At 19.0% G+C, this 19,021-nt stretch overlaps 1 protein-coding gene across 2 annotated transcripts; it reads left to right on the top strand.

Moving 5' to 3' along the window:
• Window positions 1-791: 791 nt before the first annotated feature.
• LOC108001945 (uncharacterized) lies at window positions 792-13,405 on the top strand. Of its 2 annotated transcripts, none has more exons than XM_017063282.3 (4): window positions 792-1,662; window positions 9,326-9,497; window positions 11,172-11,792; window positions 12,665-13,405. In XM_017063282.3, exons 2-4 carry the CDS (start codon window positions 9,387-9,389, stop codon window positions 12,914-12,916), a joined length of 984 nt encoding a protein of 327 aa, XP_016918771.1. In that variant the 5' UTR covers window positions 792-1,662; window positions 9,326-9,386; the 3' UTR covers window positions 12,917-13,405. The 2 variants fall into 2 exon arrangements, with proteins under 2 accessions (XP_016918771.1, XP_061935786.1); XM_062079802.1 differs by having other exon boundaries at window positions 9,274-9,497.
• Window positions 13,406-19,021: the final 5,616 nt, after the last annotated feature.

Genomic DNA, 19,021 nt, shown 5'->3' with positions numbered 1-19,021 from the left:
TTTAAAAAAATTTCACTCTCAAATCTAATTTCCAATAATCTTTTAAGCATTAACATCTTTTCTTTTACATTTTCGTAAATAAATTAGAATCTAATTTATCACGTTTCACAATATTCTTTATTAATGTAATGTTATGTTATAAATTATTATATATAATATATATAGTAAAAAGATTTTTATTATAATTACGTGAAATAGACATTTCATTTCGTTTCAACTTACTTTCATATCATGCTTTTAAGAAACACAAATGAATTATCAAAAATTTAATTTTTAAAATTATCTTAATTAATTTTTTTTCCAAATTTTGAATTTTATGAATCAATTCAAATATTAAGTTAATTATTTATATAATCAATATAATAAAAATTGAACATGTTAATGAAATATACATTTTAAAATGATTGAAAATTAATATTTTCTTTTAAATTTATATATTAAAAAAAATTAATTTATATTTTAAAAAAAATTTATATTTTAAAAAAAATTTATTCTGTGACTCTATTATAAAAATTCTTTGTAGCTATTTTATAATCTAAAAATATATAAATTATCATTTAATGGTAAATAAATCTAATTTTATAATAAAAATTAATTTTCTTTTTATTTTATTAATTTAATATATGCAAATTTTTGAAAAAAATAATATGTCCACAATATTATTATATATTAGTATATGAGTGAAAAGAAATTTCTTTGATTTAAAAATTCACTTAAAATTCTAATTTATAGCATTCATTAAAAAAAATAAAAATAAAAAAATAAGAAATAAAAAGTCATCTATATTTTTTTATGATAATTTTATTAATTAATTATTTTTTATAATAATATTATAGAAAATTAATCATTCAAAATTCAAAATTTTAACTTTTAGTTTTATTTATTTAAAAAGAAAAGAAAAAAAAAATTTACTTTATGAAACAATTTTATTTTATAATAATTCAATTACTATTTATATTAATATTTATCTGTGAATCACATTAAACAGAACACCAATATTTTAAAATCAAAATATCAAAAGATTTTATTTTTAACATTAACACAAAATTGAACATTGTAATACAATCACATTGTTTTGAACAAAAAATCTCACAAATTTTAATAAAACAAAATCTATTCCGAATAATTAATTTTTTTTTTGGTATCAGTTTATCTATGATTCACCAAATCGTTTAAAGTAAAAATCAAACTATAAATTTTAACAATTATAAATCATTCGTGAAAATGAATACATAAAAAGAAAAAAGAAAAAAAATATCACAAAGAACATGTTCCACGAATCGTGCGATGTCCAATTGAATTTCGATTTGCTGAAAAATCCCTTTCTAATGCACTGTCGCTTTTTACTTGCTTTAAGATTCTACTCCATGTTCCCATGGCCGTTCCGCATTTCGATCCAATGAAAGAATTTACAAGCCTTTCTAGCTCCGAGCGGTTTGTTCTAGTGGGACGTCCGGCGATGACTGGCCCACACACACGCTTATACACGTTCGAACACACGCACAACTGACTTCTCCTTTTCCCATTCACCAGACTTACGCGGCTGGTTACGTGCTCAATCGTTGTTACTTCTATGTGGTATCTGTTCGCGATGTCCCATCCTAGAGCTGCGATTAAATCGTCCACTCTTCCTAGTAATTCCTCATCGCCAGCGGTTCTCATGCAAGTCTCTCATCAATTATTATTATATATAAAAAATAATGAGACTAATAATGTTTTAAAAAAATATATTTTTTTCTTTATAAAAAATATATATTATCTTAGTGTTCAAAATAGAATACATTTCTTTGAGAAATGTATACATATATATTGACAAATGTTACATGTACATGTGTTAATTTTGAACAGTTTTGCTAAAACAATACTTTTATTGAAATTACTTATTATTATTAATTATAATACTAACTTCTGGATTGTAATTTTCAACAAAATAACTTAATTCTTGAGATAACTCTTGATTTTTGAAAAAAGAAAAAAGTTATATAAATTTAAATTAGAAGAATGGAAGCTGTGGAATCACAGAAATATATTTGATTGAATTTAATTGGCAAAATTCGCATAATCGGTTGAATGATGTTATTGTTTCGTCTTTTACAAATTATAATATACTTTTATAAAACTCATTGTCAAATCGTTTATATTAGATTAGATTAGATTAGATTAGATTAGATTCTAATTGAATCGAAATTGATATTAGAGATAGAAGATACAAATATTTTAAATAAAAAAGTTTCGTTTATATAATAAAAATTAGATCCCAGAGAATTGAGATCAGTTTTGTTATTTTTTAAATATACCTTATATATTCAAGTAAAAAAATTATTTCTTTATGATAAAAATATACAAAACAAATTTCTATTCTTTAAAATAATTATTTTTATTTAATAAAGTAAAAAAATTATAAATATCAATTTATAAACACTGGAAAATAAAAAATATTTTGTCGATCTTATTTTTTGTTTTGAAGATGCTTCATGTTTTAAAAACACTTATATAATAAACCAAAAACCGAAAAAAATTTTAGAAAAATAAAAATTGAACAAAAAATTTTATTTTTTATATTCTATGAATTTTATAAAAATTTTTTCTAAATTTAATATAATTGCAATAGGTATGCACAAAAATATATAAAAATAATTTACACATATTTAATTTTGAATTTTAAAAATCAATTTTTTATAATATATTTTTATCATAAAATCAAAAAAGGAATAATAATTTTTTATATTTAACTTTCATATTATTTGATATCATCTAATATTACTTAATGTCATTTTAAGATGATGAAATGCATTAGGAATATTTGAAAATATTTTTTAAAAATCAATCTAATCTAATCAATCAATAAAGTAAAATAACAAATTAATTGAAAAATATCGATATTATGTTATTTATAATATTCATGAAAAATTAATTTTAAAGATCAAAATAAATATAAAAGTTGATATATTAAAAATTTATTTATTAAATTATAAACAACTTAAATTTGTGTTAGATAAAAAAAATGAGATTACTCTGTTTTGTTAATTTAATTATTATATATAACATAATATAATATAATATAAGTTAATTATTATAACTGAATAAATATTTACTTTATACTTTAATTAACATTTTCATATTAACTTTTATATTTTTAATTTCTGAAATTAATTCTCCAAAAATATCCTCGATTATACATAACATAATTATTAATATAATTTTTAAACACTTATATATTTTTAAAAATAGTAAATTGTAATAAATTTATAAATTATATCAAAAAATAGAATTATATTATTTCAAATTTTACTCTTCCATTTATTTCTCAATTAGTTTTATCATAAATAGAACAATAAAAATATATTGCTTATTTTTAAAATATTTAATTTTATATATATATATATCATATATTATATTACATGTTATATTATATTATATTTCATAATATTTACATATTTTTTATTAATAATATTAATTATATTAATTATAAATATTTTATAAAAAATAATAAAGATTTTTATCATATTCAGATGTGTTAAAATTAAATATTTTTAAATTAAGTAACTAAATTGAAATTTAAGATTTAAAAGCACAAAGTTGAAAGTTAAAATAATGATTTTTTTTTTTGGAATTTATATAAATTATTTCAAAAATCATTATAAAATCAAAAATATCATAAATATAAATTTGATATAATTATAATATTTAAAAGAATAATAATTTTAATAATTTATGTATTTTAGTTCGCAAGATGCTGAAAATATCAAAAATAAAAATAAGAACAAGCTTTTCATTTGTTCAAACGCTTGAATAACATGATTTATGATGATTTAGGTATTCTTTGATTAAATTATTTCTTTTATATAATCTATCAAACTTGACATTGATTCAATAATGCTATTAATAAACGTAAGAAGAAGAAAAAATGGTAATTAAACACATATAATCAATTAGATTGAACTAAAGATTATACTATAGATTATAACTTCTAACATAAATGCATGCATAATCAATGAATTTTCAAATACAATTTTATGTGTTTATTATAGAATTATAAAATTATAAATGATGAATTTATGAAATATATAGAAAATGATGTATTTATTATGAGATCAATATAAGAAATATTCTACATTTTAACTTATTAAATTATTTCTTTTTTAATTAATTGTATCATAATTTTGAAAAACTCTATATACCAATTATGTATATTTTTGATTGATGGTCCATAAAATGCTAACGAAAAGCAATAAACGGCTCGGTTACAACAGTTCGTAAGAGAAGGGTATCATGTGCGTCTTCATATTACGAAATTGAAAGTCTTCCACTTCCTGCGAGGAAGTCTTGTCCTCGAACAGAGAAAGGAAGCCTCGAAAATGAATTTGACCCACATCATTTTTTTTTGTGAATACGCGAACTTTCTTTTTTCTTTTGCGATCATTTCTCGATCATCTTATTGAATCTCGATACTCAAATATTTTCAATCAATTGATAAATTAAAAATTGTTTTCAATATTTAATTTATATGCAAACAAATAAATAATAATTATTCTCATGTTAAAAAATTTTTTTTTAGACATACATTTCTATTTTATGATAATTATAATTTTTTAAATGTATAAATATAATTAATAATAGTTATTATTAATTGTTTGATTTTTTAAAAATATTCATTGATTTTTAAATCATAAAAATTGTAATTATTACTAATATTAATATTAATAATAATTAATAATAATAATAATTTTTTTTATTCATTTTTTAGTATTAATAATATATATTAATATTTAGTACATTAGTAATAAATAGAATTCTTAGAAATGATTCATATTGTAAAAATTGTCTTTTTTTTTTATAAATTGATTAATTCAATAAAAATTAGTTTACGAAAATTGTGAAATAGTATAAAATATAAAATATAAAATAATATAAAAATTAAATTAATAGCTATTAATAGCTATTAATAGCAAATAAAAGTTTCAAAAAATGAATTTGAATTCATTTGAATGAATTGTTTTTGAATTCATCTTTTACTTTATTTTTATATTTTAGTTTAAAACAATTATATTTATAAACCATTATATTTCATTAATGTATTTATATTATAATATAAAATAAATAAAATATTTAATATATAAAATATAGAATAATACATAAAATATAAAAAATGTTAAATTATTAAAATATTAATAAAATAAATTTTAATTTTTTCGAATTTTAAATTTAACTTACTATTTCATAACTTCTATTTATAAAAAAAGTAATATAATTTTCATATTAAAACAATATTAATATTAATATAATATAATCAATATAATATTTTTATATTATAAGATATAAGACAAAACATATAAATATATGTAAAAAACAAATGTATAAACTTACATTTATATATTAATTTAATTTTAATAAAATAAAATGCAAAATTTATTTTTATAAAATAAATTAAAAATTAAAAAACATATAAAAATAAATTCGTTTCTATTAAAAGAAAATATGAAATATAATTATATTTATCAAATTCAGAAACTTATAGATTTTATGTATAAACAAATTGTTTATTAAGTTTTTACTTGTAAAATGTAAATATTTAAATTTCACATATACAATTTAAGATTTATGTATTTATGATACATATATATATGTATATCTTCAGCAAAGTTCTAGAAATCTGAAAAATTCGGGAAATGTATATAAAATTTAACAATTTTTTAAGGATATATTTTTTTAGAAATGCTATAAATTTTTTCTTAATATTGTTATTCCATATTATGCAATTAAATTTTATTATCAAAAACATAATTTTGATTAATTTTTTTATAAATTGAATAGAACATTGTTGAAAAAAATGATTTTCAAAAGTATTCTTGTTCCTTTAGATATGTAAAATGTTTTTTATAAAAAATATAAACGCAAATAATTTCAAAAAGTATCTTCTTCAAAAATTTCATAAAAATTAAAAATTAATAATTATATATATCTTCCTGATAAAGAATGAAATTTATTTTAATACATATCTAATTATTGATATAATATTAATTAAATGAATCATATTAGTATATTATACAATATTTATATAGGAAGTTTCGAAAATAAATTAATAGTGTATAAAAAAATACAAGAATATTTTCAGCTACAAATATATATATCTTTTATATATCTTATATATCTTAAATATAGATATCTGTTAGTTTCTGAAATTACTATATATATCTATTTTTATTTAAAATATTAATCAATTAAATGTTCTTATTTATTTAAAATAATAAATTTAATAGATTGTTTAATTTAAAATTAAGCAATATGAAATAAAAATTAAATTATATCTCAACAAAGAAAAATTAAAATACTAGCAATGAAAAAAATCTATGTTCAGAATGGTAATATCCCGAAATGAAATCATGTTTATCTGTCTCTAATCTTAGAACTATATAATATATATATATATATATTATATTTATATATTTTTAGATAATTCTAATAAAAATTTATAATTTATTATATCATATATCATAATTTTTTCATATATATAATATTGCATATATAATAAGAATGTTAATATGTTCATAGAACATCTTTAGAGGATTGATCGAAGGCTAAAATGAACATAAAAGTTTTATAGAAAAATATCAAGTTTATTTATAAACAATTGAATTTATTTTCTTAAATGAAAATATAATAATAAGATATATATACATATATATATATATATATATATATATATATATATTATACGATAAATATACATGTATATAATATAATAAAAAATATAATATACATAATAAAAATATACATATTTAATAATAATTATTTATATATAAATAAATAATAAATAATAAATATTAAGAATTTATTTATATGATATTATTAATAATTGAGTTTTATTTAAAAATATTTTTATTTAAACTTTTAGAAAATTATATTTTTTTATCGAAATTATATATAGTTAATTTAAGAAATAGTTAAATAATAATATAAAATATGCCATTTATATGACAACTTAAATGATATTCATTCGCCTTTTCTCATTTTTTAAAGTAAAAAAGTAAAGAACATTTAGTAAAGAATATTCTACAAATAGATGAAATAAAATTTTATTTCAATAATTAAAAATTGCATTTTTTTTAATTTAAATTAAGCAACTTGAGAACGTCATACAATTATATATAATTTTTTATTAATTATCTAAAATTATTTTTTTTTATAATTTCATTATAAATAATACTAATATGCTAATCTAAAAAATGATTAATAAAGATGAATTAATAAATTGAATATAAATATTAAAAAAAATAAATAAAAATAAAATATTGTTAAATATATTTAATAATTTAATGATTAATAATTTTATTTAATAAAATAAGAAATGAAAATGTTTTTTTTTAATTTTTTATGTTTAGATTATATATTTCAAATAAAATTGGATTAACATTTTATTTATATTCAAAAATAAGATATTTTTATGATATTCATTTAAACAATAATTAATAATTAAATATTTATTTATTTTAAGTACTAACAAATAAAAAATTTTCATATTAAAACAATTTTTTAAATTAAATTTTATTATTACGAAAGATTATTACTATGAAAGATTATTCAATGATATTTTAGAAAATTGATATTTATCATAATCACAAGATATTTTACATATTTATTTGTATATATTTATGATAATAAATAAATAATAATAATAATAAATATAATATAATTATAATAATTTAAATAATTTAAATAATTTAAATAAAAATAAAAAATATTATAAAAATCAAGATATTATAAAAATATCAAATGTGTATTTAATTATTATTAATTATATTAATTTTATATAAATGCATATTTTTTGATATAATAAAAATAATAAAAATATTTATATTTTTCAATTATTAGAAAACTATTGTTGTTTATATTTTTTATTTTTTTATTAATAAAATTTTGTCACATTTTGTTTAAAACGTTTTTATATAATTATTCAAAATATTCAAATTTTTTAAAAAATTTTAATTTTGTAGTTATATTATCATTGCAGCAAATGAATAATATGACTATCATTCATTTATATATTTTCTTTAATAACATTTGCTTACAATATATTACAATTCCTTTTTATTGATCTCACAATAGAAATTACAAAACTATCACAAAATTATATATAAAAATATATATAAAATTTTTATAATTTTATAATTGAATAATTTTTAAAATGAAATTTAATAATCAATAATCAATAATTGTATATAATCAATAATCAAGTAATAAGTAAATCAATAATTGATATAAAATCAATGCTTAACTCTTTAAATAATTATTTTTCTTATTATTTTAAATTAACTTAACTTTTATATTTTATACTTCTATATTATATTTTATTCTTTATCATACATCAGTTAGTGTATTTTTTAATTAGATTAAAATAAATAACTTCCAAAACAAATATCAAATATTTATTATATTGTTATTTTTCGTATAGAATACATATTATTTTAATAATTATTCTGTGTGATTGTTTTAATAATAATGTAAATTAATATCAAATTATTAAAAGTTATTATTAAAATATCATATTGTAATAATAAATATCATAATAAATATGATAAATATTTTAAAAAATTTGTAAGATATAAAATGCATATTATAGAATGCAAAATTATAGAATATAATATAATTATTAATTGATTAATTAATATATTAATTATTAATAAATATAAAAATAAATAAATGAAAATAAATTTTTGTTAATTTGATTTTAAAATATAATTTTATACATATAAAATCAATATTTTAAAAAATGATTATTTCATAATTTTTAATCCATAAAAATATTATGTAACATTAATTTATATCAATATTACAAATATTTTTTTATTCCAAATTTTTAAATAAATAAGATTTTTTTATTAATTAAATCTTATTATTTTATTTAAAAAAAAAAATAAACTTTTATTCTTCATTATCATAAAATTCTTAATATTAATTAAAAATCCAATTTCTCAAGAATATCAATTTCTTGCATAAAAAATATCTTATAACAACCCTTAAAAAACTTAATGATATTTTCATTAACCCTAGAAAATTCATTTTTTTACTATGCAAATTCACATTTATTTAATATGTTTCGCATATATTCAAACCACCAAGAAATAATTGTAAAGAAATAATTGTAAGCATTAATCGAATTTGAAAAATTTCTTTTCTATCCAAAAATTCAACTTATAATCATATTTTTGTCAATCATTAATGAATCAAATTTAAATAGCTAAAAATTCAAAAAAAATTCACGTGAACTTATAGAGTCAAGTTCGTGGTTTACTAGAGAAAAAGTTTACTGTTTGATCGGTAACAGTGGCGCGGAGACAGAGGAAAGAGAGAAAGAGATTCGCCAGACGGTCTCATCAGCATAGGTGATGGGTCGAGATGCGAGTGGGGCTAGAGCTAGTATAAAAGAGGGTCCGTGGCATCCGTGGAGCATCAGTCCTCAAATCCAAGGAACAGCAGCTACCATGAGGGCATTCATGGTGAGTCGAACATTTCTCATCTGCTCATTGACCCTTCTTTATCAATATTTTCATTCTTTCCAATGGTATTAGTATCTTGTGATATTTTTATTATTACCGTGAATTTTCATTACATTCATTTTATTTCCTTTTTTTCTTGAACTTTCTTTAGTAATAAATTTTTAAAATAATTTTTTATAAGATTTAATACAAAAAAATAGTTTAATATTGATGTAATAATTAGTATTTAATGATAAAGATATTTAATAATAAAGATTAATATCGAAAGAACTCAGGTTGATATTTTACTTAAGAACTTACAAAGATATGAAAAATATATATTCATATTAAGAATAAATAATTTATTTATCATTTTAGATTATAATCATAATATTTTTGTTGTAGGTTTTGTTAATTTTATATATAAAATGAATATTTCGTTTTCTTTTTATATATAAATAAAAAATATATATATATAAATTTTATATATAATAAAAAACTCTAAAAATTGCAAAAATAATATAAAAAAAATAGATCAAAAAAAAAGCTTAGAATTTTATATATTAAGTTTTTTTTCTTTTTTATATTTTTGAATTGTTTTTTAAAAATAATTATACGAATAATTTGCAAAAATTATTTTTAATAAACAAAATTTAGAAATTTGTAATATCTTTTGACTATATTATATATCTTACATATTTTTTGAATGTCTTATATATTATAAATATTACAAAATTATATATATAATTAGTTTATAAAAAAATACAAATTTATAAAAAAAATACAAATTTAAAATATCTATTAGTTGCATCAAATTATTTAAAGTTAATCTAAATTTAAAATAATATAAATATAAATCTCAAATAATAATTGTTATGAAAAATATTTTTCAATTAAATTTCATATTTTAAAATCGAATTTTAATATACTTATAATAAATTAAAATTATTCGAAAAGAAAAAAGATTAATAAAAAAATTGATATTGTACAATAAACCATAATCAATTGTCTCTTGTGAAATATACATGAAAATCAAAAAAATGAAAGAAAAAAAGAAAAATGAGAATTGATGAAGAGTATAGAAAGGGAAAGGGTACAAGAGAAAGTAGAAAAGAGTGGGAATGATGATGACCTAGAAGATAACATCAATACAATCAAGAAGATTTGATATCAATACAATCAATCGTATCAAGATACCTATCTATTATGAAAGTAAAAGAAACACTTTCCAATTGTAATATCATTTCCTTAATTTCAAATGTATTCTTCGAGAATATTTTTTTCTTTGACTTCTTCCTAATTTAAAGCATTTATTTTTTGCTATCTTTTTATAACTATCTTTTTTATATTAGTTTTATATTTAATTGACAAATTGTTTATTTAAAATTTCAGATTTCTATTCTTGAATATTACTTTGAAAAAATATATAAATATTCTAAAATTATTGATGTTGTTTTCTCTATACTATTAATATAATTCTACTTTAATATATTTATAATTTTTCAATATTTATTTTTATTCACTTTCATTTTCTAATTTAATTTCTTTTTCATTCTTTCATTCATTTTTCAACTTTTTCATTCATTCCTTATATTTCTTTATTATGCTCTATCATTTCACCTCACAATTCTCATTATTTTTCACTCTTTTACATATTTTTTTTTCTTTTTCTTATCCTGTAATAATTTTTTCTAGATCGTGGTACTCGCCGCTTCAGCAATGGCGCGGCCAGAAGCCGGTTACTCTTATTCTCAGCCTAGCTCCTCTTACGGAGCACCAGGAGGTGGCACTACCGGAATCGGAGGATTGGGTAGTGGATTAGGCGGTGGACTTGGAGGTGGACATGGTGGTGGAATCGGCGGTGGATTGGGCAGTGGATTGGGCGGTGGACTTGGTGGTGGACTCAGTGGTGGATTCGGTGGAGGTTTCGGTGGTGGCTTTGGAGGTGGCATTGGTGGCGGTGGCGGTGGTGGTTTTGGTGGAGGCGTTGGAGGTGGCTTCGGAGGAGGTTCTCTGATTCAGAAACACATTTACGTGCATGTGCCACCACCAGAAGCTCCGGAAGACAGACCAGCCAGACCTATTGCACCACCACCACCACCTCAGAAACATTACAAGATTATATTCATCAAGGCGCCTACACCACCAACTCCCACTGCTCCTGTCATTCCTGCTCTTCCTCAACAAGATGAACAGAAAACATTGATTTACGTGTTGGTTAAAAAGCCAGAAGAAGCGCCAGAAATCACATTACCCACCATTGCTCCTACCCAACCGAGCAAACCAGAAGTATACTTCATCAAATACAAGACTCAGGTAAACAGTTCTTTCATTTGCTATTGAAATTAAAAATTTTGAAATGAAATGATATATGGAAAGTAATCTAGCAATCATATATATATATGTATAATTGTTTTCTTTGTATATGTGTGTATGTGTGTGTGTGTATTATTCCTCAAAAAAAACATATCATATCTCACTAAGTATAATAAAGTATTTTTTTTTCAAGTATATTTTAAAAATATAAAAATAGTTGTTAAAAAAATCATAAAATATATTGTGTAAAATATATTGATTGAATGTTTTTTATATATTAATCATGTTATATGATTTCATTAAAAAAAGATTTCTTATAGTTATATAAATATATTCTAATTAAAATAATATAATAAGATCTATATATTATATAAAAGCAGAAAAGATTTTTTTATTTTATTCTAGATTTTTCTTAACTATTGAAATATAAAAAATACAAAAAATAATAAGACCTTATAAAATTTAAATTCTTATTTATTGAACTTAACGAAATAATTCATAATAAATATAAAAATTTTATTTTTCAATTTTATTTTCTGTCTATTTTCAATATTTTATAGCAAAAGAATATTCGTTAACAACGATTATTGAATTTCTATCATTGCTTCAACATAATAATATTCCATATACAGATCTACATTTTTAATTTATACCACAAATTCAATATACATCTCCATAATTCATATCGGTGTTCATTATAGAAGGAAATTATCCGTAATAAGTACTGAATTCCCATTATTATTGTAACAAAATAATATTCAAAATTTACACACAGATTTCTCATCTATATGTTTATAATATAATCTCAATAATATCTAATAATATTTAAATCTATCCATGATTTAAAATTTAACATTGTATGTAAATTACAGAAGGAAGTTACCTCTGGTGGTGGAGGCGGTAGCGGCGGCGGTGGAATCGGCGGTGGAATCGGCGGTGGAATCGGAGGCGGAATTGGCGGAGGAATTGGAGGCGGAATTGGTGGAGGAATCGGTGGAGGAATCGGTGGAGGAATCGGTGGTGGATCCGGTGGAGGCATCGGAGGACTGGACGGTCATGGCGGCAGCGGACCAAGCGGACCTAGCACATCTTACGGGACACCCGGCGCTTCAGGGCCTTACTAGTCACTCAAAATGCCCATTGAACCCCCGCAGCTCCTCCTCTACCCGTAATCGAACCTATGTCTACGCTCCGCGACACGCACGCATTCACGGCTTCGGCCACGGCTCAATAGCGATCCTATTGGACGCGACACACTGTGATCCCACGTGGACGACCGCGGCGACGAGCAGGAACAAAACAATCGAGTGGATAATCGATAGTAACACGAGGCTCCTGCTTGCGATTCGGCGTTATATGATTAGTAAGAATAACGCAAAGACGACCACAATTTTGTGGATTACCACGATGGCTAGGATGATGATGATGATAATGATGATGATAATAATGACGACGATCAAGATGATGATGATGGTGATTCTAACAGATGTTAGAAACACGATAACCAAGACGACGACGACGACAACGATTAGAATTAAATGTTTTTTTATACGTTACTTTTTGCAAGAAAACGGTGGCGAAATAAAGCTTTTTTTATGTATTTTTACATAAAATTATAGTATTTTCATTTCTTTATCCCTTGAATTTTTATTTATATAAATTAGATTATGATTATTATTTTTTAATGAAATATTTTTTTATATTATCTGATTTTCGTTGATTGAAAATAAATATCAATCGATTATTGATCGATATGATGTTCGTTTTCTACATCATCGATTACACATATAATCAAATGAAATATGTATTAAATAAAGTAAATAAAAAAAAGAATAGAATAATGAAACAAAATGAGCATTTAACGATCGATAATCGGCCGATATTCATTTTCAATCAGATAATGAAAATCAGATAGCAAAAATTGAACAATTTCAAAAAATTTTTGAATTTTAAATTCGATTAAAAAATATTTTAACATAAATCAAGTTGATTATTTTATTATTTTATTATTATTAATTAAACAATTTAATAATTAACAATTGAAAACTTTCATTTTAATTAATTATATGTCCAAATGAATTTTATAATATTTATAAAATTCTCAAATAGAAATTGCAATAAAATCTTTTATTTAATTATTTGTTTCTTTATAAAAATAAATTTTGAATTAATAAATTATTACATTATAATTTTTTACAAATTTATAATTATAATTTAGTTTCAAAATCTTATCAAATCTTAAATTTATTAACAACAAATTGTGAAATTATCTTTTTTAAAACAATATTTGATCAATTATTTCTATTTCAACTATATTTCGACTATAATTTTGAACACCGCACATGAACACCATAAACTTTCAATTTCTACATTTCTATTTATGCTGCTTTTCACCTCTTTAAGAGGGCCAGAGAAAGTCGTCTGTGAAATCGTCCTTTGAGAACAAACATACTTTCGTATAAAAATAAAAATATTTATATATGTACATATAACTATCTGCCAAAATAAACTTTTTATATACGAAAAATAAGAGATATTCGCCAAAATGAAACTAAAATATAAAATAGAATATAAAATATAAAATACTATAAATTATGTATCTATATATTAATTTTATATATAATCAAATAAATAGAAAGAAAACAATTATTTCTTATTGTTTATTAAAAATAAAACAAATATTATTTAAATCAAAAAATGAAATTACGAACTTAAATTACGAATTTAAATTACATAACTGAATTTAATTATTTTTATTCCTACTCTTTTATATTAATATATATTTAAATATATATATTTTTATCTTGTTTTAATATTATTATCTTATATATATTTATTTTAGATGTAAAACATAAAAATCAAAATTATATATTCGAAAATTTTTTAAAATAACTATATTTTATATTAATTCTAAAAAAATATTGTTAAATATTTTTGAATATATTATTGAATATTAAATATATTTTTACATACATATATTTTTATATATAGTATATAAAGAATAATAAGAACATGCAGATAATATAAAATTTTTGATCTGTAATATAAATTATTGTTAAAACATTCTAAAAAAAAAATAATACAAATAATTTTTTAGATATATAACGATATTCAAGCATTTTATAAATCCAAGAAAAAATCTATGATAATAATTTTTTATAAAGATTTATTTAGTTAAATGTATTTTTCGATTAGTAATGTATTTTAAATTAAAAATTACGTTTTATTTTTCTATTAATCGATTTTATCATTTTTTTTAATGTTTATTATTGCGTTTTATTAATTTTATAACTTATTTCATTATTTATAAAAATAATTATATCTTTTTAAAAAAATTGTTTCGTTTTGATAAATTTATAGCATATTCTTATGCATTTAAATTACATATTTTTTTCACTTTATCTTGTAAATTATAGTATTTACATAATGTTTTATAAATACAATTTATTTATTTATTTATTTTTATTTATTTTTAAAAATTGAAAACAAACAATCCAAGAGATAATTAAAGAGATAAAAATAAAAAAAAATATAAGTTTTTTAAACATAGTAAAGTAAATACAAATTTAAATTAGATAGAATATTTTTTTATATATAACTTTAAAATATCAATAAAAAACTAATAAAATTATGATTCAGTTATCGTTATATTTACTATTTATTTAATTATAAATGACTAAGACATTTTTTGTTATTAGATCTTATTATTAGGATTAATATTAATATTATTATATTAATTTATTAATTATTCAGTAGCATTACAAATTATCGTGCAAGAATAACTATAATATTCATAATTATAATGACGCAATTAGTGAGATAGAATAAGAAATTAATGGCAGTAATTCTACTAGTAACTTGTAGTTATCCAATGACAATGATGACAATAATTATACTTTTTAAATAACACTGAAAGAAAATGAAATTACACTCTTAATGCAATCTCAACTTTTATATATGTATTATACAAGTTAATATACAAAAGCTAATAGAAGGAAAATACATATAATAATACATATACAAATACATATAAAACAAAATTTATTATTTTAAGTAAATAAAATTTAATTAATATTAAATTATAATTTTAATTATAATAAATTATAATATAATTATATTATAATAGAAATTTTTTTTATTATATTGTTATATTATAACATATTATAATATAATTAACAAATTTAATATTAAATAATACGCAATTTTTTTAAAATTAACTAAAAAATGAAAAATAATAAAAAACGTTACTTTTTATATAATTTAAAATTTAAAATTTAACATTTAAAAGTTAACAAAAAGATATTTATAAATTTATAAATTTTGAAAATTTTAATAATATTAATTCTTTTAAAAATAAATATTATCTCTAAAATATTAATGTTATATATTTATTAACAATATCTATAGATATTGTTATTTAAATTATGATATAATCCGTTGAGTGGTGATTTTGAACATATAAATATAAATAAAAAAAAATAAAATAAAATTTTTTTATTTAAGATTTCATTTTTAAATAAATCAACTTTGTAAAATTGTTAAATACAATAATTGATTAATTCTTGATTGAATATAAAATTATTGAACTATTGAACTATAAAACTATTGAACTATTGATAGATAATTACACTATATTAAAAAATATAAAATAAAATTTCACAACTTATATTTTTGTTTCTAAAAAAAGCGCAAATAGAAAACACGCTAAAAAAGTTTTTTATTGCCAATTATTGATACTTATATTTATTGTCAAGTTAATGTTAAAACAAATTTTCTAAACAACATTTTGAAATCATATGTACATTATTTAACTATAGTACAATGTTAAATAGATAAATAATTTCTATTTTGAATTAGAATTAATATATGCATTCACATAAATAAAGAGAAATTAACTCTGCATACGGTTTCGTATAATTCAATTTTGTTTATAATGAGATAAACTATGTAAATGTTTTATTGTGAAATGTGTATAATCTTTCGTCTGAAATTATACAAGCTAGAAAGAGTTCTGGCTTATACCATCTACTGTGGGAAACTAATTGTAAGTATTAACTGTAATTCACCAACACGACGTATTCACATGAAGGCACCATTATTACATCATACGCAATTGTGTCATCAAAAGATTTGTATCAGATTACAATTATAGTATACACGAATATGCGAATATGCTCTGCAGAAACAAAGTACCATTTTAGGTTAAATGATTAAATATTTATGAGCATGATTATATAATAACTATGTTATTATATATTTAAAATATGCTACATTGTACGTTAGCCAAATCTTACAATTCATACTTTTCTTTTTTTTTTTAAATTCTATAGATTTTGAAATATTTATAATATATTATAATTATTTGACGTATTCAAAAAATTACTAATATAAATCCTTATAAATAATATTTTATTATTAAACTTTATCATTAAAAAGTTTTTAAATGCTTATTCTTTTCTTTATACAGCATCTAACAAACTATATTCATTTATCGCATATATTTGCGTAATTCGCATGAATTTATTTACTATAATCATAGTTTTAACTGTTAAATATTAATTATAATCAAGTAAAATTTGTTGATTATGTTAATTATGAATGGGGAAAAAAATTAAATTAATACAATATGAAATTATTACAAATAGAATAAAAGTGCCATATGCATTAAAAAATTATTAAAATTGTTTTTCTTTTATGTTATAATAATAGATATACTATATATATATATAAACAATATATATAATTCAAAAATAAAGTTAAAAAAAAATTAATACAAAATTTGTTTTTTATTGTAAAAAGTTAATATTTTTTGACAATAAGTATAAAGATCTATAAAGGTTAAACTTATTTCAATTCAATAAATCTCAATAAAATTTTATTTTATTTTCAATTTAATAATTTAACTTTCTAATTTAATAATAATTTTATTTAAACTTTATCTCTTTACTTATAATATTTTTTAATTTTATGAATATATTCAAGTAATAAAAGAATACAAGTTGAAGTCTAATTAGAAAATTGAATTTTTTTTCATTTTATATTACAATAAAATCTTTATTGTAATATATACTATAATAATGTATAATAATATAAATTATTTGTAATTATACAAATATTTTATATTACATTAAAATCTTTATTGTAATATAAATTATTTGTAATTATATAAATTATACATTCTATAATGTATCATTATATTTAAATAATAAAATATATATAGTAAAATAAAATATATATAAAATATATTAATAACTTATTATTAAACTAATTAATTAAATTAAAATTGATTTATACATTATACAAAAATAAATAATAATTAAAATTAAAACCAACTAAAAATAATCAATAAAAAATTTCCAAAATATGATAAAGAATTAATTTTTTTAGAATATGTAATGCATTTTGCCAAAATCTAAAATATTTAAATTATTTTCGAAAATTCTTTTTTCTATTTAATATAAAAATTCTATAGCTAGTATTGTTAATTAATTTAAATAAAATATCTATAATTTTATGAAATGCAATAAATAATGAATAAATTATTTTTTAATTTTTTTAAATTAAAATTATTTTAGGTGAAAATTTAATCTAAAATTTATATTCAAAAAACTTTTTAAGAATCTAAAAATAAAAATCCAATTAATCATACCCTAATGCTAAAATTTATAAAAAAATCTTATCAATCGATGAATTATTCAATCACTGTGTCTAGTATTCGTTTTTAAACTTGACAAAATTCATAGAAAAGGCTTAACCTTCTTCGAGAAAAACTTTAGTTACAGAAAAGAGAGAAGAGAAAAGCAACTTGGCAGTTGTCTTCATCTTAGTTAGTGACTTGGTTAAACATAGTGAAAGTTTCTCTAGCTTGCGTCATGACGCCTTTCCCGAAGAAGATACGGAAATTGACGCCTTCCTCTTACATAGACTATTCATCTTTTCCACAACTATATTTTTTTAAATTACTCGTTATGACGCCATATTTAATGCTGGTGTATCGTTAATTTTTTTCCTTAAGTTAACCGAATAAGGGTGTGTGTAATTAATGGTTTAAACCATCTTTGAGAAAGAGAAAGTACAATCGTGCAGTGATAAATCTTCGAACATCGAAAGGATTCATTCTTAAAATTTATATGGCCTTTGACTATCCAATATGAATACAAAAGAAAGTGATGTATATGTATGTATAAAAAATAAATTAAATAATTGAAAGATTTTTTAATTTAATTTAA

Source organism: Apis cerana, linkage group LG9 (genome assembly GCF_029169275.1).
Source record: "Apis cerana isolate GH-2021 linkage group LG9, AcerK_1.0, whole genome shotgun sequence".
Taxonomy (NCBI): Eukaryota; Metazoa; Arthropoda; class Insecta; order Hymenoptera; family Apidae; genus Apis; species Apis cerana.
This window is presented reverse-complemented; position numbering and strand designations above follow the sequence as displayed.

Coding starts and splice junctions, on each gene's coding strand:
- LOC108001945 (XM_017063282.3), top strand. CDS start 9,387: ATGGGTCGAGATGCGAGTGGGGCTAGAGCTAGTATAAAAGAGGGTCCG. Junction 9,498..11,171: donor CTACCATGAGGGCATTCATG/GTGAGTCGAACA, acceptor AATTTTTTCTAG/ATCGTGGTACTCGCCGCTTC. Junction 11,793..12,664: donor TCATCAAATACAAGACTCAG/GTAAACAGTTCT, acceptor TGTAAATTACAG/AAGGAAGTTACCTCTGGTGG.